General features: G+C 40.3%; 1 protein-coding gene and 1 pseudogene across 2 annotated transcripts in view; both read left to right on the top strand.

Annotated features, from left to right (window-relative positions):
- BTBD9 (BTB domain containing 9) overlaps positions 1–22169 on the top strand; it is a 482681-nt gene that overhangs the window by 64891 nt on the left and 395621 nt on the right. The window contains exons 3-6 of one of the 2 annotated variants that reach the window (XM_054722627.1): positions 4068–4431; positions 5466–5730; positions 14493–14712; positions 19610–19729. In XM_054722627.1, coding sequence (XP_054578602.1) covers positions 4068–4431; positions 5466–5730; positions 14493–14712; positions 19610–19729 — 969 coding nt within the window. The remainder of the gene's footprint in view (positions 1–4067; positions 4432–5465; positions 5731–14492; positions 14713–19609; positions 19730–22169) is intronic. The other variant, XM_054722628.1, reaches the window with a different exon arrangement.
- LOC103295544 (60S ribosomal protein L6-like) lies at positions 15013–15904 on the top strand (annotated as a pseudogene).

Below are 22169 nucleotides of genomic sequence, written 5' to 3'. Positions count from 1 at the left end.
TTACTAAGTGTCATAGAACCTATCAATTCCCAAATAAGGACAAACTGACTGTTCAGGAGGGAACTTGAGTTCCACAAGTTGGTGTTCATATTTAAGATTCCAAGGAGCTTCATCAAAGCCACTTTTTTGTTTTGTTTTTGTTTTACATTTTTTCTCTTTTTTTTTTTATTGTTTAAAGTATTACAAATAGTAATACATATGTCACCTTTTTTTCCCCCCAATTGACCTTCCCCCAGCCTCCCCTACCGCCCCCCCCCCCCCCGCCCCGCCGTCAAAGCCACTTTTGTTTATTTATTTATTTATTTTTATATTTTTATTTATTTCATAGAGGAAGGGAGAGAGAGAGGGAGATAGAAACATCAGTGATGAGAGAGAATCACCAATAGGCTGCCTCCTGCACGCTCCACACTGGGGATCGAGCCTGCAACCCGGGCATGTGCCCTGACTTGGAATCGAACCATGATGATCTGGTTCATAGGTGGACACTCAACCACTGAGCCACACCAGCCGGGCCAAAGCCACTTTTAGAGCATTGAGAATCCATGTGAATATCATGGGTCACGCTGATACAAGTCTTGGTGAGATCTTCCGAGGAAGGCGTTTTTAATCTCGCAATTTTAAAGTTGTGGTTAAATGTACTCTGGATTAATGAAAGCATTCAAGAGTGTTTTTAGGCAGAGTATAACTCAATGAAGAGGTTTGCTCAGAATATTCATGACTTTTTTGCTGGATGGTTTTAGCCATTTTCGTGACCCAAGCAAGAATGCTGGATCCTGGGGGAGGGTGAGAAGAGTTCCTGGCAGGTGTGGAGAGAACCCTTGAAATGCTAGTCCTGCTCTGAGAATATTAGGAGCAGGGGGAATCTCTTTTTGCCCCCTTATTCTCTTGCTCTCACTTTTACATGTTTCCTGTTTCACTCTTTACTCTTCCTTTTCTGCGTTCCTCCTTTGTCATCGTCCGGCTGCCCTTTCTTTTCTGATAGAGTGAAAGTTTAATTGGTTCTTATTATTTCTCTAGAGTAATAAAGGTAGAAATTAAAATTTATCACATGACTGAATTTTCTAATGTTCATTTCTTAGATGAGCAGATAAGCAATAATATGGGGATTTTAAAAAATCTGACTAATACTGAAAGACAAAAAAAAATCAAATCATCCATAATTCCATTACCAACTTCAATTTCATTTTTAATTTATAAAGTAACAATGAAAGCCCTTTCCTCCAAGCCATCTAATCCCATTCCCCAGAGACAACCACTGTTAATAGTTTAATATGAATTTTCCCTGATTTTTCTCAATATAAATAGGTGTCCTATATAATAAAAGGCTAATATGCAAATCGAACAAACGGCGAAACAACCGGTTGCTATGATGTGCAATAACCACCAGGGGCAGACGCTCAACATCCCCCAAGGGCACCTGGACCATGAGAGGGCACAGGCCGGGCTGAGGGGGACCCCCCAAAGTGCATGATTTCGTGCACCAGGCCTCTAGTATCTAATCTAATAATAGACAAATATGCAAATTGACCGCACCTTCGCTACACCCAAACCACGCCCACCAGCCAAGCCACGCCCACCAACCAATCAGGACAAGTATGCAAATTACCCCAACAAAGATGGCGGCTAATTTGCATATCAAGACTGCGTCGAAAGAAGCCAAGAGCTGCAGAAGGGAGTAAAGCTTCCAAGAAGCAAGCAAGCCGGGGGGGGACGGGGGAGGGAGGAGCGAAATCAGGGCCGGGGGCGAAGGGAAAAGCAGGCGGGCTGGCGGAGAAGGTGGGGCGGGCGACAAGGGCAGAGCGGAGGCGGGGTAGAGTGCAGCAGGAAATCCTATTGCAGGATTTTTCCTGCAACGGGAACGCTAGTCTATATATATATACACCTATGTACATACAAATACAAGTATGTGCTGTACACTTTTTTACTCAACACATGGATCTGATCTGCAACGTAACTGCTATCTCCTGGATATCTTTACAAACAGTATATATTGCCCTCCCTTGGTGTTTCTAATGGCTGCATAGAATGTATATATCACAATTTTTTTAGTCACATTCCTGTTGGTGGACATTTTAAGATTTTTTTCAGTATCTCCGTTGTTTCAGTATCTATTCTTATAAGTTTCTCTTTAGTCATGCTGTATTATATCTCTAGAGCTGCATCCTAAAAGTGAGATTACTGAGTTGAGGGTATGCATCTTTTAGATTTAAATTACTTTCCAAAAAGGGGTGCCTATTTATACTCAAAGCAGTGCACGAAAGAACTTGTTTTTCCATTGCTTTTGCAGCACTGGATATTAACAGATTTTTTAATTTGTCAGTCTCACAGGGAAGAATGGCACCTGGTTGTGTTTAGTTGTTTTTAACTGATTATATCTTTTCTATAGAGTTTTACTTTTTTGTTTTCTTCAACTTTTTTACTAGAGAGATTTATAAAAAGTACTAGATAATTGTTGACAGTAGTACAGATGTGTCCCATTTTTACCCCTCCAGCCAGCCCCTACCCTCCCGCCCGCCAAGGTCTTTACCACCCTATTGCCCGTGTCCATGGGCTATGCATATACTATCTAATAAAAGGGTAAGATGCAAATTAACTGTCACTCTGTCAAAAAGATGGTGACGCCCATAGCCACAAGATGGCAGTGCCCAGTCATTTCAGCCCCGCCAGAGTCCACTAGTCCCGAGGGGGGTGGCCGCTGAGAGTGGACAGCATGAGCAGCCTGGCGGAATGCTTGCTTTGTCGCCATGGCGACGAGGCAAGCATTCCGCGCCTGGCCGCAGATGGGCCTCTGGGCCGCGGAGAGCCTCTGGGCAGTGGGCGCAGAGCGGCCAGGCCCCACAGAGAGCTACTGGTGCACGGATTTGTGCGCAGGGCTACTAGTAAGTATATAAGTTCTTTGGTTTATCTCTCCTTGTGCCTCCACCCCTACATCAAGGTATGTCTGTTTCTTACCTCCATGCTTCAAGTCTTATTTTGTTGGTCAATTCATTTTGTTTATTAGATTCAACAAGTAAGTGAGATCATGTAATATTTGTCTTTCTCAGTTTATTTCACTTAGCATAATATTTTCTAGGTCCATCCATGCTGTCCCAAAGGGTAAGAGATCCCTCTTTTTTACAGCTGTAAAATATTCCATTGTGTAAATGTCCCACAGCCTTTTTACCCATTCATCTACTGATGGGCACCTGGGCTGTTTCCAAATCTTAGGAGTTTAACTTTTTTTTTTAATCCTCACCAAGGATATTTTTCCCATTTATTTTTAGAGAGAATGGAAGGGAGGGAGGGAAGGGGGGGGGAGGGGAGAGAGAGAGAGAGAGAGAGAGAGAGAGAGAGAGAGAGAGAGAGAGAGAAGAGAGAAGAGAGAAAAAAATCGATGTGAAAGAGACACATTGCTTGGTTGCCTCCTGCATGGGCCCGACCAGGACCAGGAATTGAACCTGCAATCCAGGTATGTGCCCTTGACCGGAATCAAACCTGGGAACCTTCAGTCTGCAGGTTGACGCTCTAACCACAGAGCCAAACCAGCCAGGGCAAAAAGAGCATTTTTATTTGTCTATGTCTATTTTTAATGAATGTCTATTACATATCTTGAGCTTTCAGGATATTTCATTATTTCATTTGTTTATAGAATTAATTCAAAATATTTTTAACCCTTTGCACTCGCTTGCTTTTTTCTCGATTCCTTTATTCTACTCGGGATTTAATTTTTTAAATACCCCAGATTTTACAAAGCGCGGCAGTAGAATAAAAAACTGGAGTTTCTTTTCATACAAACTTATTTATTTGGATTTTTTATATTTCAAATTATTGATACATTCAAAGAGTATAAAAAGAGCTGCTACCGATGCTAACCGTGTCGAGTCACACTCAACATCCGAGTGCAAAAGGTTAAAGGTATTTCTCTTAGTTTCTTTGAGAACTTCAAATGATAACTATGCATTTCTTTACCTGAATCTTGATGTCATTAAACAAATTTATGTTTGTATAATGTTGATACCCGTGATTTCATGATTTTGTAGCAAATCTTACTTGAGGTTTTTCTCGTGCATTTTTTCTCTGATGTGCAGAGCATTGCTGTATGGTGGAATGCGAGAATCTCAGCCAGAAGCAGAAATCCCCCTCCAGGACACCACTGCAGAAGCGTTCACGATGCTACTCAAGTACATCTACACTGGGCGGGCGACACTGACGGATGAGAAGGAGGAGGTGCTGCTGGACTTTCTGAGCCTGGCTCATAAATACGGATTTCCAGAGCTGGAGGATTCTACCTCTGAGTATCTCTGCACCATACTCAACATTCAGAATGTCTGTATGACTTTTGACGTTGCCAGTCTCTACTCACTGCCCAAGTTAACTTGCATGTGCTGCATGTTTATGGACAGAAATGCTCAGGAGGTGCTCTTGAGTGAAGGCTTCCTCTCTCTTTCAAAGGTATGTCATTGTCTGCAAGTAACTTGCAGGCATGCATGGTCTTATTTATATCTGCACAGTAGAAATGCAGCAATGGACTTAGAAAAAATAAAAGTCAGAGGTGTGGAAGAGGTTGTCCAGCCAACTGCCTGTGGCTCCTGAGACTCTAGATCATATAAGAGAAGGACAGATTGCTTCTGTTTTCTTTCAAGGTTCTTTTGGCAAATTCCAAGTGCAGAAGAGACTGTGATGCTAGGTGGTTGTTTTCAATGTGGTCTTGCATACTGCTTTTTGAATTTGTATTTCTTTGATAAAGAGAATAATTCCATATTATGAGAGGGAAAACTCATAAGGGAGATGTGTTGCTGTATGTCTCTAAGTCAGTTTGGTTTTTGTTTTTTCCTGGCTCAAAATTCACTGTTAATGGCGCTTTACACTGAGTAATAGAGTAAAACTTTTGCTCCAATCTTTCTCTGAACCTTGGTGGTTGTCTCTCTTTTCCCTCTCAGTGTTTCTCCTAGGACCTGAGTATTTTGAATGAGAACACTTATTTGAAAAGCTACACATCTTGTTTTGAGTTTAAACTATGATTTTTATTATCCTACTTTATTTTTAGAGACAAGGTCTTTGAGGGCTGCACCAGTGTTGCTGGAGGTCAGTGAAAATCTGAGAACCAAAAATAATGATAGCGCAGTAATACTGTGAAGGGAAAGGTCTTGAATTTTAAATGCTATATGTATCTTACTGACCCATAAAGGTAAACTCTCCTGAAGAACATGTATGGAAAGACAGCTCCTCATGTTGCTGTTTTTCTTCTTGTTTTATTAAAAGATGGATGCAGATGTGTAGGAAAGACTGGATGTTTGAAGTAGTGGTACAAGATGACTACAGCTAGTCACACAGCCATGTGCAAGAGAGTACATGGCACAGAATATGGAGAGAAGATGGTCAAAGAGAATTAATTGTTTACGTATAATGATACTTGCAGTTCTGTTGAATACTGCACATGGTTGAGCTCCATAATAACTGGAATTTGTTCTTGTTATCCTTTTCAGACAGCACTTTTAAACATCGTATTAAGAGATTCATTTGCAGCTCCTGAAAAAGATATTTTCCTAGCCTTGTTCAACTGGTGTAAGCACAATTTAAAGGAGAATCATGCAGAAATCATGCAGGCTGTGCGTTTGCCTCTGATGAGCCTCACCGAACTGCTCAATGTTGTGAGGCCTTCGGGACTGCTGTCTCCTGATGCCATTTTAGATGCTATTAAAGTTCGATCAGAGAGCCGGGATATGGACCTCAATTACAGAGGCATGCTCAGTAAGTACCTGTTCATCCTAATCTCACCAAAAGTTCTGTTTGCATCGTGTGACAGTCTCAGCTATGAAACTATAGTGTAGGTATATATGGAACATATAGGTCTAAGAACATATAGCTCTGCTCCCTATGGAATACCTTTCCCTGTAGTCCTCCTGAGATTGCATAGCCATTGTAGATTCCCAAATAGGTATTTCTTGCCATCTTTGGATAGATTTCTCCAGCTATTCCCTAGAGTGTAAGAAATAGATATTTTCCTCAAAACTTTTTTTCCTTTCTCCAACAAATCAATGCTAACTACATGCTATGTGCTTATTATTTTAGGCAGCATGAACATACAGATTCTAAATAACAGTATAATAACTAAACACATATGTAGCATTTCCACCACTTATGTGGTGCTTTTTCTTTTTTTTTTAAATCTTTATTTTTTATATTTTATTGATTTTTTACAGAGAGGAAGGGAGAGGGATAGAGAGCTAGAAACATCGATGAGAGAGAAACATTGACCAGCTGCCTCCTGCACACCCCCCACCAGGGATGTGCCCACAACCAAGGTACATGCCCTTGACCGGAATCGAACCTGGGGCCCTTCAGTCCACAGACCGATGCTCTATCCACCGAGCCAAACCGGTTTCGGCTTTTCTTAATAAATAAAAACAATGTATTGACTATCTGCTGTGTGAATTGAAGTGAAAGGTAGTCGAGAAATAGTATGGTAGCTGCAGGGAACAGGTTTGGAGAGATCCAGGAAGAGATTTGGAGGTGCTAGAGAATGGTACTAGATAAGGTGTGGGAGGATGAGAGGGAGAGGGTAACAAGATAAGTAATATTATTTTATTTTATTGATTTAGAGAGAGAGGAAAAGAGGGAGAGAGGGAGGGAGAGAGATATTTGTTGTTCCACTTATTTATGCATTCATTGGTTGATTCTTGTATGTGCCCTGACCCGATATGGAACCTGCAACCTTGGCATGTAGGGATGATGCTCTAACCAACTGAGCTACCTGGCCAGGTCCTAATTTTAGACTTTCTGAATTCTCATTGTTGGATCCTCTTATATAAACTCATTTTTTCCCCCTTCTTGCCCTAGTTTATTAAAAAAAAATATTTTTTTATTGATTTTTTTACAGAGAGGAAGGGAGAGTGATAGAGAGTTAGAAACACCAATGAGAGAAACATTGGTCAGCTGCCTCCTGCACACCCCCTACTGGGTATGTGCCTGCAACCAAGGTACACCTTGACCAGAATCGAACCTGGGATCCACTGAGCCAAACCAGTTAGGGCCTTCTTGCCCTAGTTTTGATTTGAGGTGCTGATAGAGTCCCGTATCTGGGTTCGTTATAGGGGTGGCTTCAGACATTGCTGCGGGAATATGGAAGTGCTCTGGACATTTCACATAGCTACTGGTAGCTTGGAATTGATCAGCTGCTCATTATAGTTGTCAGACCTGGATTGTAATAAAACCATAAAATTTCCATGAAAGGGAGTAATTCAACCAGTTGAGGGATACTTGGTGCTGGAATGGACATATGCAATTATTCCTCTTTAATGTAAAGCTATTTATTTTGGAATAATTCAGTGGGAACTCAAGGAAGAGATTGCACAAATGTTTGGGAATCTTTTATCTAACTTCTAAATTTGAGAAATGATTAAGTAGCAGCCTCTTTTTCTGACTTTTAAATTAAATGAATAGTAAAATCAATAGTATAACTACTAAGAAAGCATATTACTTTCCCATCAGATTTTTAAAAATAAGTTAGCTATTTTCTAAGTAAATGTTATCCAAACATTTATATCATTATTTCTTTCAACAGATTTCTTTATTGTTAGGGAAAAAAGGGTCTAAAATTTCAGAACTGTTCCTGAGATTATTGTTCTGGAACAATAATTGTATTTATTTTGAAATCATTGAACAACTTGTTTGTTTTTTTCTTCTTTCCTGGTTGTGGGTTCTTTGTCTTTGGGGACTTTTCATGAAATGTAGAGAGGTTCTTATCTTGAGGCTAGGGATTAATATCGTTTTTCTCATTTTTTTTCAGTTAGTTCATTAATATTGGTTGCTGAGGGGTTTAATTCTTAGAGCTGCTTATCTTGGAGGGCTTTTACCAAATTATAGTGCTTTTTACCCCTTGAAAGAGGACACAAAAGATGTTTTAACTCACCAGTGATGGTTAATCTTTCAGGGAAGCTGGTTTAGACTAATTTTGCACATATATAATGTTGAGCATTTATCTATACACTGGGCGAAAGGGAATTAACTTTTAATTATAATATTTTTTTCCTTTAGGGCAGTGGTCGGCAAACTGTGGCTCGCGAGCCACATCCAGCTTTTTGGCCCCTTGAATGTGGCTCTTCCACAAAATACCACAGTCTGGGCGAGTCTATTTTGAAGAAGTGGCGTTAGAAGAAGTTTAAGTTTAAAAAATTTGTCTGTCAAAAGAAATTTCAATTGTTGTACTGTTGATATTTGGCTCTGTTGACTAATGAATTTGCTGACCACTGCTTTAGGGTTTTTGAGCTACTTGTATTCAGACCATTGTCTTAATGTTTAGTTTTGTCTTAGGTGTGGAGGTATTTATTTCTGCCTCGAAAGTTAGTGCTTTTTCTATTCAGACTAAGTTATACTTCATTTTGCTTATCTTAGGTTTTAGACTTCGGGAAAGAGAACAGTAAATTCTTTTTTCTTCATGTTTATAGCAGGATTTATATCACAACTTCCATATTCAGTATTTTCTTATTGAGTAAAAGTCACTCTGTTCATAGGTCTGCTTAGTTAAGTTATTGATCCTATATACTAAAAGGCTAATATGCAAATCGACTGGATGGCGGAATGACTGGTCACTGTGACGCGCACTGACCACCAGGGGACAGATGCTCAATGCAGGAGCTGCCTCTGGGTGGTTAGTGTGCTCCCACAAGGGGAGTACCGCTTAGCCAGAAGCTGGGCTCACGGCTGGCGAGCACAGTGGCAGTGGCAGGAGCCTCTCCCGCCTCCACGGCAGCACTAAGGATGTCCGACTGATGGCTTAGGCCCGCTCCCTGTGGGTAGCTGGCCTAAGCCATCAGTTGGATATCCCCCAAGAGCTCCCAGACTATAAGAGGGCGCAGGCCAGGCTGAGGGACCTCCCCAAGTGTACGATTTTTGTGCACCGGGCCTCTAGTTAATATATAAATGTGTGTATGTTTAAATCTATTCCCACAGTTTCCAGTAATTCAGACTAATGGAGTTTGCCACTGTAATATTTTTATTGTTGTTTTTTGGCCTAGACTCCTACTAGACTGAGCTTCTTTAGGATTGTAGTTATATCTTTTCACTTGTTTTTCCAGCACCTAGCATAGTGCCTGAATAAATGAATGATAATGAATTTATCCCTTCCTTCTAAACTAGAATTTAAAATTTGTCTCACCTATCACATAAAGACAGCAATAACAAAAATGAGTTATTAATAATTTTAAAACTCTTTGACTTCTGTTCCCATTGTATCTTCCCAACTATAGTTTACAGTATTTTCATCTGTAAACTAGGGGGTTCACAAGTCATCCTTACTGAGTATTCCTCTGTGGTGGCGGTTCATATCTGATAGGAACTCTTGTCTCTGTTAAGTGGTGAGTTGCTAGAGAGCTGAGTCCAGCATTTTTTTTTCTTTAAATCAATAGGATGAAGGTTCTTTTCAGCTCTTATATGTTTACACTAGAGGCCCTGTGCACAAAATTCATGCATGGGTAGGGTCCCTAGGCCTGGCCCGCGATCAGGGCCAATCGGGGCCTTCTGGCTGCCGGCTGGGGCCTCCCTTCCCCGGATGCCGGCTGGGGCCTCCTTTCATTCCTTGCTGCCCCTGGTGGTCAGCGCATGTCATAGCAAGCGATAGAACTCCTAGTCTCCCAGTCGAACTCCCAAGGGGACACTTTGCATATTAGCCTTTTATATATATAAACTAGAGGCCCGGTGCACGAAATTCCTGCATGGGTGGGGTCCCTAGGCCTGGCTGGCGACCAGGGCTGATTGGGGCCAAGTGCAGAAGGAATGAACGCCGGATGCCGACGCTGCCATCATCAGCACCCCCCCGACCGTGTGGTTCCCGCCTCCCCTCTCCTCTTTCCCTCGCCACCACGCTACCACTGTGGTGGGCGGGTGGTGGGGAGGGACGGGGCATGGGAGGTTGGCCGTCAGTCCCGAGGAGGGAGCTGGCCCTCTGTTCCCCTGGGAAAGGGGCTGCATCTGCTGCCACCCACCCCCAGTTCCCCATCCCAGCCCGGAGGCTGGCCCCGATTAGGCTTTCGGGGCCTGCTGGTCGGCGGGAGGTTGGCCATTGGCCAGCCGGGGAAGGTTGGCTGTGGGAGCACACTGACCACCAGGCTTTTATATATATAGATTATTATTATTTTTTAAGTCTTCAGTTTTGTTTTTAAATATATTTTTATTGATTTCAGAGAGGAAGGAAGAGGGAGAGAGAGATAGAAACATGAGTGATGAGAGAATCATTGTTTGGCTGCCTCCTGCATGCCCCCTACTGGGGAACGAACTGATGCATGTGCCCTTGACCAGAATCCAACTGGGAACCCTTCAGTCCCCAGGCCTATGCTCTAACTACTGAGGCAAACGGGCTATCTGTTTCCATTCTTTGACCTTTTTTTTAAAAAAGATATTTTTTAATATATTTTAGAGAGGAAGGGAGAGAGATAGAAACATCAATGATGAGAGAGAATCATTGATCAGCTGCCTCCTGCACGCCTCCTACTGGGGATCGAGCCCGCAGCTCAGGCATATGCCCTTGGCCAGAATCGAACCTGGGACCCTTCAGTTCGCAGGCCGATGCTCTATCCACTGAGCCAAACTGGCTAGGGCCATTCTTTGATCTTTATATGTAAAGTTACTGAGTAAAATTGATGCCCAAGCTGGAACCAAAGTGCTGATCTGACTCACGAGGCCAGTGCTCCTCAGTAGAGTCTCCAGGTTATTTTCTGTTAATTTTTTGTGATGTTTAAGGACCAGTGTTGTGCCTTGTGGAAAGGAGGCCTGCAGAGAGTGGAGATAACAGAAAAGTTAAGATGAGACAGGAGTTGTCAAGAAAGTCATATGTGATGACATACTTGTTGGGAGGGAGGGTCCATCATTCTTCAGGGAGTAGAAGATGATTTAGGAGACAGAATCTAGAAAAGAGATTGCAGCCTGCAGAGTGTGAATCCAAATGATCCATCAGGGGTGAGCAATGACCTCAGTCTAGATGTAACAGAGAGTTCAATAAAGGATGGTTAAGAATGTAAGGAGGGAAAGAAAAACACAAGTTAATTAACCCAGCACCACTCAGATTTTGGCATTATGTAGGTAGAGGCAGGTCTTGCTCCATTTCTCCTTAGTTTTTCTTTCTAGTAATTGGCTTGTTTCTGCCTAGCTGTGAAACTTCAAAACTTAACTTTTCCCCTAAATGCTTGTAAAATGCATCAAGAATGACAAATGTAAAGAAAACTATTATTGTTATTTACTAGCTCCTTTAATCCCTCACCCTGTATTTTTGAGAGCTTTTTTTCTCTACTGATAGACAAATATAAAAAATAAGAATATTTATGGTTTGAATTATTTTATTATAATTTGGATTTTCTCATGTTTACCTTTTGTGTTAAATTTATCATTTAGCTATATAGATTTTGTATTTTTATCCTATGAGGTACTCAGATTATAGTTACCATGAGAGAATTGCCACTGTGTAAATGTTGCCTGTTTTGAAGTGAAAGATACTTTTGGGGAATCAATATCAAAAACAGTTAGAAAAGTTCTCAAGTACTCTTGAAATAAACTTCAAAAGACAACTTAGACTTCTGGTAGAAGTTTCATTTCAATTTTAGACCTTTCGTTACAGTCATTTGAAACTCCTATGCCTAGTATGTTATTTCTAGCTTGATAAGTGAAGAAACTTATGTTTAGAGAAAATCAAAGGGTAATGCAGTTTCTGAATCTGAAAGCTCGAGTTCCCCCTTTTGTTGTCTTGGCCCTGACTAGTGGTGTCAGAACTCGAGGAGATGGTTTCAGTGGTCGGTAGCAGCAGACTTTGGACCCACCTCTCATGCCCAGCAATAAGGGATTATTCAGGTTTCTTCTTACTAGGTAGTTACACATCATTGATATTTGAAAAGCACAAATTTGAAACTTTCGTTTGTTTGTTTGCTTGCTTTATAAATTGCTTCATCTCTAGATTGGAGGCATCAGGAGTCAGGCCTTTCTGTCTAGCTCACTGAGCTAGTCCTAGACCCTCACATGGTATGGGGTACAGAACAAGTCCACAGTAAATGTTTTGTGACTTATCAGACTCTATACTTATACAGTACTTTAGCATGTATTATTTGTAGCATGATCTTCACAGTAATCCTGTGGGTGGTTGGGCAGTGTTATTTTTAGATGAGAAAACAGATTCACAGAGACCAAGAGGCTTCAGGTAGAGCCTGAGTCTCAAGGTTAGGTTTTCTTGCTTTAAGTCTAATTTTTTAAAAATATATCATACTGTTTTTTCCTCTGGGTCTTAGGTCACCTTAGAGGGAAGGGGTTAGAAAGAGGGGATAAGTATGTCCTTCCTATCAAAAACCATTCATGAAGGAGGTATCAGAGCAGGGGCCCTGGAGACAGACTGCCTGGCTCTCATTGCGTCTCTGTTACTGGCTGGTCGTGTGACCTCGGTCAAGAAAGTCCATCTAAACTTTATCCTGCCCACACTTACCCATCTGCGAAATGGCTGTAGTAGTAATACTACACTTCAAAGGATTTTGATGAGAAGTAAGTCAAAGGAATTAATAATAAAAATGAAGAATATGTATGATTACCGTGAGCTAACAGAATTTAAGAAGTTATAAATCGGACGCACTTAAGCTTCTGGTGGTAAGAAGTTGAGCCGGGACTAGGTTTTGTGTCTGAGTTGCCTTAGTCTTTGCAAGTTAATCCAAACCCATCCCAATTGCATTCCAGTTGTACTTAGTGTCTCCCAGAATCATTCTCTTACCTGTCTTCATTTGAAAAAAATTTTTTAAACTCCACATTTTCCAAGTGATCCACAATAATGAATTCTAAGAACCCAATTATGGCTCATATTTGAGTCTATTCAAATCACATAGCCCAGATGTATATGTACTATGAGGCTTCACTATTTACTGTGTGTGGACTTGCTTTAAAAAATATGGCTCATAATAATAATAGCAGTCTTTTCTTAGAGTTTACTATGCACTTTGCAAACATCATCTCACTTAATTCTTGAAACAAAAACAAAAAATGGAAACACCTTGGGGATAGATACTGCCCTATGGAGAAATTTAAGTTCAGAGAAGGTAACTTCCCAAAAGTGATACACTTGGTTAAAGGTGGAGCCCCACTATTTAAACTCTGACTTTGAAGCTCAAGCTCTTGACATCTACTTTATGCTACCTCAGGTCTCTCCATGGAGAGAGTCAGTTTTAGAATGTTAGTACTTGGAGGATGGGTTCCAGATCTGTGAAGCAAAGTGTGCATAGAGGACTTCAGAGTCTCAAGGACAGTGGACACTTAATAAATCTGTTGGAAAATGGCGAGTGTTTAATTTTAACCACAATACTGACTTTGATGGCAGACTATCTGAGTTTTCATTTTTAAAAATACTCAAGTGAAGAAAAATATCTCTTCTTTTAGACATATTTTTGTTTTTTAGCTAGATTGATTGATTTAGCTCATCCATATATGACCAATAGCTCTGCTGTGTTGGAACCTCTCTTTTTTTGTTATATATTCAGATGTCTGACTTGTCTGCTCTGCTTTGTACGTTGTGCTCAGTCCAGATGGCAGGTATAGGTCATCTTACATCAAGCATGTCAAACTCAAAGGCTAACATGGGCCAAATAAACAAGGTCTATTTATGTGGGCTGCAAAAACAACAAAAGCTTCAATTTTCATAGAAATGTAGGTTTATTTTGATTGAGACATGCTGAATACAAAGGGCTGAAATAATTGAGTAATTGTTACATAAAATAATAGAACATTTTAATAAAAATTAATATTTTTTTCTTGAATATTAACTTACCAGACACCGAATAACTGCACAAATTAATAAGCGTAACACAAATAGACCTATTTTTATTGTTCTCCAAAAGCGAAATATATCCTGTTGTGCACACCAAACAAGTTGTCCAAGACTAATGACGTGGCAATCGGCTGCTAAAATATTCGCTGCTAGTACTTGTATTAGTGGAGAGAAATGGTGCGCCTGCGCGTAAAGCACTTAAAGGAAATGAATGCAACACGATTATAGTAATCAGTCATTAGCGAACGTTGTAGTTTGTTATTAATGATTATGTATAACAGGATATTATAAAAATTAAGTTTCAAAATTTTTATTAAAATGTTTCTTACATACCGTTATATTGGCTGGGCTGCAAAAATATTCGTTGTGGGCTGCATGTGGCCCATGGGCTATGAGTTTGACATGCTTGTCTAACAAGCTGTTTTTAAATTGAAACTGCTAATAGAAGGAACTCAGCAGAGCTGATTTGTTTGTGCTAGTACATGTGTTTTTTCTAGTATTACCAACTTTTTCTTAATAACGTTAGTCCCAAGCACTTTGTGGCTGTGATGGTGTCATTCAATTTAATCCTCAGAGACATTGCATATCTTCTATTTTTTATAGGCTTCTCTCTGCCATTTTAAAGTAAATATACATACTGGAATCCTAGAATTTGATTTTTTCCCCAAGTTATAGAGTAATTTAATAACTAACCATTAACGTTGCTTTTTTGTATTTTTAACTGTAGTACCAGAAGAAAACATTGCAACTATGAAGTATGGAGCCCAGGTTGTTAAGGGAGAGCTGAAATCTGCCTTACTAGATGGTGATACTCAAAATTATGATTTGGACCATGGATTTTCCAGGCATCCAATTGATGACGACTGCCGTTCTGGCATTGAGATTAAGCTAGGTCAGCCGTCTATTATCAATCACATACGGATACTCCTGTGGGACCGAGATAGCCGGTGAGTCTGTCCGATTTGGAGAGAAACGAATGTTGTGTTTGAGTGAGATGACCTAACTGTGTGGTCATCTGCTTTGGTTTTACAGATTTGATGACATTTCTTTGTGGTCACTTGGCTATTTCTCTTGAAGTTTTGTTCTGAGGAAAGAGTTGAAGGGTTTATTCCTTTAAAAAAAAACCCACACAGTTTTTTGTGTGTTTTTTTTGTGTTTTTTTGCTTTTTCTGCTTATCAAAGTAATGGATATTTTTTGTGTGGAAAACATAGAACATAGACCTTAGTTCTCTTTACCATCTTGCAAGATGGTGAGTGAAAAGAAAACTGAGAAGCTGGATACTAAGAAGAAGAAGCCTGATACTAAGGAGAAGAAACCTGAAGCCAAGAAGGCCGGTGCTGGCGGCAAGGTTAAGGCACCTAAGAAGGGGAAGCCCCACTGCAGCTGAAACCCCGTCCTCTTACGAGGAACTGGCAGATATTCCAGGTCGGCTATGTGTTCGCTAAAGGCCATGTACAAGAGGAAGTATTCGGCAGCTAAATCCAGGATTGAAAAGAAAAAGGAGAAAGTTCTTGCTACTGTCACAAAACCAGGTGGTGGTGACAAGAATGGTGGTACCTGAGTGGTTAAACTCGACAAAATGCGTAGATATTATCTCCTACTGAAGATGTACCTCAAAAGCTGCTGAGCTATGGCAAGAAACCCTTCAGCATGTGAGGAAATTGTGGGCCAGCATCACTCCTGGGACCATTCTGATCATCCTCATTGGGCGCCACAGAGGCAAGAGGGTGGTTTTCCTGAAGCAGCTGAGCAGTGGCTTGCTACTTGTGACTGGACCTCTGTCCCTCAATCGAGTTCCTCTGCGTAGAACACACCAGAAATTTGTCATCATCACTTCCACCAAAATTGGTATCAGTAGTGTGAAAATCCCCAAACATCTCACTGATGCTTACTTCAAGAAGAAGCTGCGCAAGCCCAGACACCAGGAGGGTGAAATCTTCAACACAGAGAAAGAGAAATATGAGATTACAGAAAAGCGCAAGGTTGACCAGAAAGCTGTGGACTCACAAATTCTGCCAAAAATCTAACTGTTCCTCAGCTCTAGGGCTACCTCCGCTCTCTGTTCGCTCTCACCAATGGGCTTTATCCTCACAAACTGGTGTTCTGAATTTCTTATAAGAACCGGATTAAATAACTAATATGTTAAAAAAAACACACAAAACCATAGAACATAGAAAATCACAAAGAAATAAAAATTGCTAGTAATCTCACCACCCATTATTAATCTGTATATATCTAATCAGTGTTTTTTTGTTATGCATAGTATATCTCACACATACATAAAACAGAAACCAGTGAAACCACATATAGTTTTACAAAATAGAGATTAGATGTGTCAAAAGCTAACTTCACTTTAAAATAAATATATATAGCCCTAGCTGGTTGGGCTCAGTGAATAGCATGTGGGCCTGCGAACTGAAAGATCCCATTTTCGATTCCTGTTAAGGGCACATGCCTGGGATTGGAGGCTCGGTTCCCAGTGGGGAATAAGCAGGAGGTAGCCGATCCATGATTCTCTCATCATTGATATTTCTATCTCTCTCTCCCTCTAACTTCCTCTCTGAAATATGTATATATATATATATATTTTTTTTTTCCTAAATATATTTTTATTGATTTTAGAAAGGAAGGAAGAGGGAGGGAGAGATAGAAACATCAATGATGAGAGAGAATCATGGATCGGCTACCTCCTGCTTGCTCCCCACTGGGAATTGAGCCTCCAACTCCAGGCATGTGTCCTGACTGGGAATCGAACTATGATCTCCTGGTTCACAGGTCAACACTCAACCACTGAACCACACTGGCTTGGCTAACTTCACTTTTTAATGAATACATTGTGAATATTCTCTCCTTTAAAAATATTCTCCTAAAATGTTACTTTATATGGTTATCTGGTATTCTACCCTCTGTGTTTCCCATTACTTATTTACTTGATTCCATACTTTCGGATGTTATAACAATAACATTAAATGCATTTTATCATATGGATGAAGAAAAAATGTTTTTTAGTGTGTGGATAAATATCATCTTCAAAACAAAAGAAATTTGTGAAAAAATTTTGGTGGACTCTAGCCTAGGTATCCACCTAGTTTTGCAATAGTTTCAAGGTTCTGCCTTCCTTCTAGCCATTCTGATACTTTTACCCACTGTGGTTTCTAGGGTTCAGCCATGATAGCCAAAGTTCTAGAGCAGTATGGGTGACCAAGACCTGAACTGTCTCTCTCATTACTGCTTATCATTAACCTAAACCAGTGATGGGCAACCTTTTGAGCTTGGTGTGTCAAACTTCGCCAAAAAACTGAGCACAACTCGGGTAGTGTGTCACTATGAGGAAAAAACATTATTTCGCAAATGTTTCATCATCAGCATGCGGCCGCGTGTCATCAGAAATGGCTATGCGTGTCAGTGCTGACACGCGTGTCATAGGTTCGCCATCACTGACCTAAACCCTACATTCCAAAAAACTGATGTACAGAGAATCTCCTAGGCCCTACTCATGCCTCTTTGAGTCTGGGCAGGAAGGGCTTAATAGTATTGGTGATGATACCCTGCAAATCTTTTTAGCCTTTCAAATATATTTTTATTGATTTTAGAGAGGAAGGGAGAGAGAGAGAGAGAGAGAGAGAAAGAGAAAGATAGACACATTAATAATGAGAGAGAATCATTGATCAGCTGCCTCCTGCATGCACAACACTGGGGATTGAGCTCACCAACCCAGCCATGTGCCCTGATTGGGAATTGAACCCTGACCTTCTGGTTCATAGGTCGGCGCTCAACCACTGAGCCATGCTGGCTGGGCTACTCTGCAAACCTTACAGGTTAGTTCATTTCTCTTGTTAGTACCATTGGCCACCATCCTGGCTTTTTAGGCCATTTGAGCCAAGTATGAGGGAAGCTTTATGAAGTAGGAGTCAGCATCTCCTGTGCATGGGTCTTTGAGGTCCCGACGTTATCTCTATCTGTGTTTTTAAATTAAGAATATTTCTGATACATATCTTTTTGGATATAATATAGTGTTTAGTTGGCGAAATGGAAGTAATTCACATTTCTAAGAGTGATTAATAATAGTACAATAATAATATATAGCACTTTCATTACTTTTATGTAGTATGCACTGTTATAAAAGTTTTACATATTCTCATTTAACAGTAATGAAATTACTATAAAACTAATAAAATGAAAGGTTAGTATGCTGAAACTGAAAGTAGTTATTGTTTCCATGATGTTAAATATTTATAGGCCACCTTGTTTTACTATTTGCGTCACATTCACAGGGGCTTAAGTTTACCACATAGCCATTCTTTTCTCACAGAAGTTGTTACCAACTAAGCAAAGGTGAAAAATTCAGAATCTTAACCAAAAAAGATTCTGACATGTGTTGTGAAATTATATCCTGCATTTCTGATAACCCAGAGAGGTTCAGTAAAAGGTTATAACCAGTTTGAGACTGAGTGATAAAATGAATGGGAGGGAGAGGACAGCAGAAAATGAGGGATGACAAAATAAGCTGACCTTTTCCGGTCACAACTGTTCGTTGCAGGCTGACATTTATGGCCACCTAAATCTTCTGAGATTGTTCCTGTTGATATTATAGAACAAGTAATAACTGCATCTCAAATTTAAATTTGGCTCATGACAGGGGAATATAGATTTGTTTAATCTGGGACCAGCATGCAGTGGTTCGGTGTAGCTGTCTAAGGCAGGGTGATAGGCTATTTTCATTACTGCCAGGTTATTAGCTGCCAAATTTTAAGTTGTACCTAAAAGAAACATCTATTATCTCTTCACCCAGGTCATTTATTTTTCTGCTGGCTGCACGTATGTGTGGGATGGTAGGAGCCAGGAGAGTGTTTCTGGAGATCAGCTGGCCTCTGTGGGGAGCCACTCCAGTTGGCTTTCCTCCTGAGAGTGCAGGGCTGAGCTCCCAGGCCGGGAAGGTAGAAGGAGAAGGCACACCTACTTCTATGTTCTGTCCTGTCTTTGTCATGGCCTTATTAATCTGTTAATATGGTGTGAGCAAGCCATCCTGGCCATGTTTGAAAAGGAACAAATGTCTTCCATGCCTTTGTGTCAAGCACCGTGCTAGAGCCTAAATACATATGGCATGATCTTTCTTAAGCAGCTTGTGATCTACTAAAGTAGATATACATGCTGAGAGAGCATTTTAGTACATTGTGGTGAATGCTATAATAGGGGATCTATATAGATTTCATCATTATCCACATTTGATTATTATATAGAAAATGTAATTTGTTAAGTGTGTGTTTTTTTGTGACCATTAATGTTTTATTAAAGTACTAGAGGCCCGGTGCACAGATTCATGCACCGGTGGGGTCCCTCGGCCTGGCCTGCGGGGATCAGGCTGAAACCAGCAGTTCGACATCTCCCGAGGGGTCCCAGATTGCGAGAGGGCGCAAGCCAGGCTGAGGGACCCCACTGGTGCACGAATCCATGCACTGGGCCTCTAGTATACATGGAAGATCTTTGATTAATCTCTTCTCGTCCTCCCTCTCCCCTCTCCCCTCTTCCCTCTGAGATTCATCAGTCTGTTCCATGTTTCCATGCCTGTGCATTGAGCGTCTGCCCCTGGTGGTCAGTGTGCGTCATAGCTACTGGTTGAACAGTCCAACGGTTGCTTAGGCTTTTATATATATAGATAACTGTATTGTTATTTTATATTTTAATTATTGTAATTTAATTTTTAAAAATTTTGACTTTATTGTTGAAAGTATTATAGACATCTCCCTCCCTCCTCCCCCCTTTGACCTCTTCATCTTGTTCTTGTCGCCTGTATTGTTATTTTAATATGGTCCTTTTTCTGCCTTTTTCCTTTTAACTCATAGGTCTTATTCATACTTCATTGAAGTGTCCATGGATGAACTTGATTGGATCAGAGTGATTGATCATTCACAGTATCTGTGTCGTTCTTGGCAAAAGTTATATTTTCCAGCCCGTGTCTGCAGGTTAGTTCTCATGTATAATAAATGATTTTGATGTTTATTTAAGGAGATTTGGGCTTTGACAAGAAACACATTACATTTTTGGTCTCACAGAAGTTTTTTTCAGAGTATCAGCTAACAAATACATCCCAGTAAAAACTTAGAGAAACTATGGAAAATTAGGCATTTAATATTTAGAGTTGTGCTATGAAACTGTTTATTCAAAAGTGTTTTGTACTGTTTTTATGAAGTAGACATGTAAAGGAATATGAAGGGACAGGAACACTGAGGAGTGGAAATACTTTCTGAACTGCATGCTGTACCTTGAAAGCAGTTATTGTTAAGTGGTACATTTTTCCCACAGAAGCCAGGAGAGTGTTTCTGGAGACTTCTCTGGCACTCCTCAGGGCATGAGGTTTTTGATGCCATTGTGCATATTCTGAATATCTGTGTTCTTTTTCTAGGTCAGTGAATGTCCATGGAATTTGACAGAGCCAGTGTTTCTAGTGGGGTTGGGCTTGGGGCAAGGGAGGCTCAGCTGGTGGGGCTCCAGGCTCACACCCTCCCTTCCTCAGAGCACCTGAGCTTGTATTGTTGTGATGTGTTGCAGTCCCATGTTAGTTTGTCTTAAAAAGTACTGATAAATTACTGTCCTAATATTTCATATTCTGTCTTTAGGTATAAGCCATATTTTAAACTTTCTTTATGAAATTCTGTAAAACCTAAATGAATAATGAAATTGGGAGTTGAGAAAGGTGGTTAAAGGATCCCCAAATTGTGTTGTTTCTGTTATAATTTTCCCCTTGGAAATTGCCTTCAGATATTCTTTACCTCAGAGTCAAAGGATCAAAGGCAGGTTCATTTGGTGTCGTGAGGCAAGAAGAGAAGGGAAGGGATATTGAAGGTGTAAACTAGGGAGAACGTGGAGCTGACCCCTTACCCAATTCCCTTCTCACTCTCACCTGTAACCTCGATTGACCTTCCATGGTGGCTGATTTGGAGCAGGTGGGTGTCCCACAACACTTACTCTCTAGGTCAGAAGACACCCTTATTAAACTCATGATCTGTCAAAATCAGGCTGAATTCTTCCACCACAGGAACTCACAAAACCTTTCAGCCTCTGGTATAGTAAAGAATGTTGCCTACTTTTTTTTTTTTTTTATTATAGTATGACCAGACACAATATTGTTATCCAGGGATCCTCTTGTGTGAAAATGAAGAAAATCAATTTCATTTCCCCAAAGGGGGACTAAAGTGTCTCAGGTCTGGCAGTTGCTCTTTCATCAGAGGAGTTTTGAATGGATTAAAATGAGAGGGACAAGAAATTGAGTGAAGATTCTGTATCTCAGAGCTGCCTTGGGATACTTCGAGAGTGACAGAGGGGCCCTGACGTGGGGGACATGATTGAGTCTGCATCGACTCAGTTTATTACTATTGTATTGGATTAAAAAATAAGCGGTGTAACAGCCAAAGCGACTGATGTGCACCAAAGGACCGTGTGCTTGTATTTAATTTGAAACCGTAGGAACATGACTCCCAGAACAAATCATAGTGAATATAAAACCAGCCATGACCGAGTTTGTGTGCTTTACCCATCTTAAAACATGCCCTCAGTTATGGTCTCTGGCTTTTAGAAAATATGCTGTTCCTTATTTATCAGTGGACATTATTTATATTCCCCTTTCCTTATTTTGTCTCTCCTGGGTGGCCTTGCCTTTGTTGGTGTAGCTTTTATATGTTGTGGAGCCTGGCCATATTCATGATGCTAGTTTTTGTCTTGGTATAGCTGGCTCCCAACTCTGGTCAAGAAAAACTGAGAAAAGGTGGTGTTAGAGAAAGTGTTAACAAGAAAAGGAAGGAGCCTTGATATTGATATTAGTTTAAAAATTTAAATATATTTATAACTACTTTAATGTATTATGTTAATTATTACATTCCTTGATAAACTCTGCCTTTTGTAATGTTTGGAATTTTGGTAGTATTTAAAAAGGAACCTAAGAATAAGTACCTATTGATTATTCAGGGATGTCTTATACTTGGTGCTTCTTATCTTCACAGTCATTTATTGACTACCTAAACAGTGTCTAAATACACTTCTTCTAGCTTCACTAGGCACATATAAATTCTTTATTTCTTTAGCATATCAGTATTCTGTTTGCATTATGTCAGTTAAAATGCACATTTGTAATGTTTCCATGTCACCTTTATTCTTCAGTGTCCTTCACATGTTTGTCTTGCCTCTGATACTAAAATTACAAGCTCTTGGAATCAAGGAGTATAAATTAAAATCTTTTAGTATTCTTACACAGTACTCAGATTATGACCTTGTGTGCAGTAGGTACTCTATAAATGTTACCACGGGATTTATGGGGTCAAGGCATTGACTGGGTAATGAAGAGAGATTGCTTTAACGTTGATATGTATATATTTTCATTGGTATTTTAATCCATGTGTTTGTTAAAAT

Source organism: Eptesicus fuscus, chromosome 10 (assembly GCF_027574615.1).
Source record: "Eptesicus fuscus isolate TK198812 chromosome 10, DD_ASM_mEF_20220401, whole genome shotgun sequence".
NCBI classification, from domain to species: domain Eukaryota; kingdom Metazoa; phylum Chordata; class Mammalia; order Chiroptera; family Vespertilionidae; genus Eptesicus; species Eptesicus fuscus.
The sequence above is the reverse complement of the archived record's forward strand: the minus strand, read 5'-3'. Positions and strand labels throughout refer to the sequence as shown.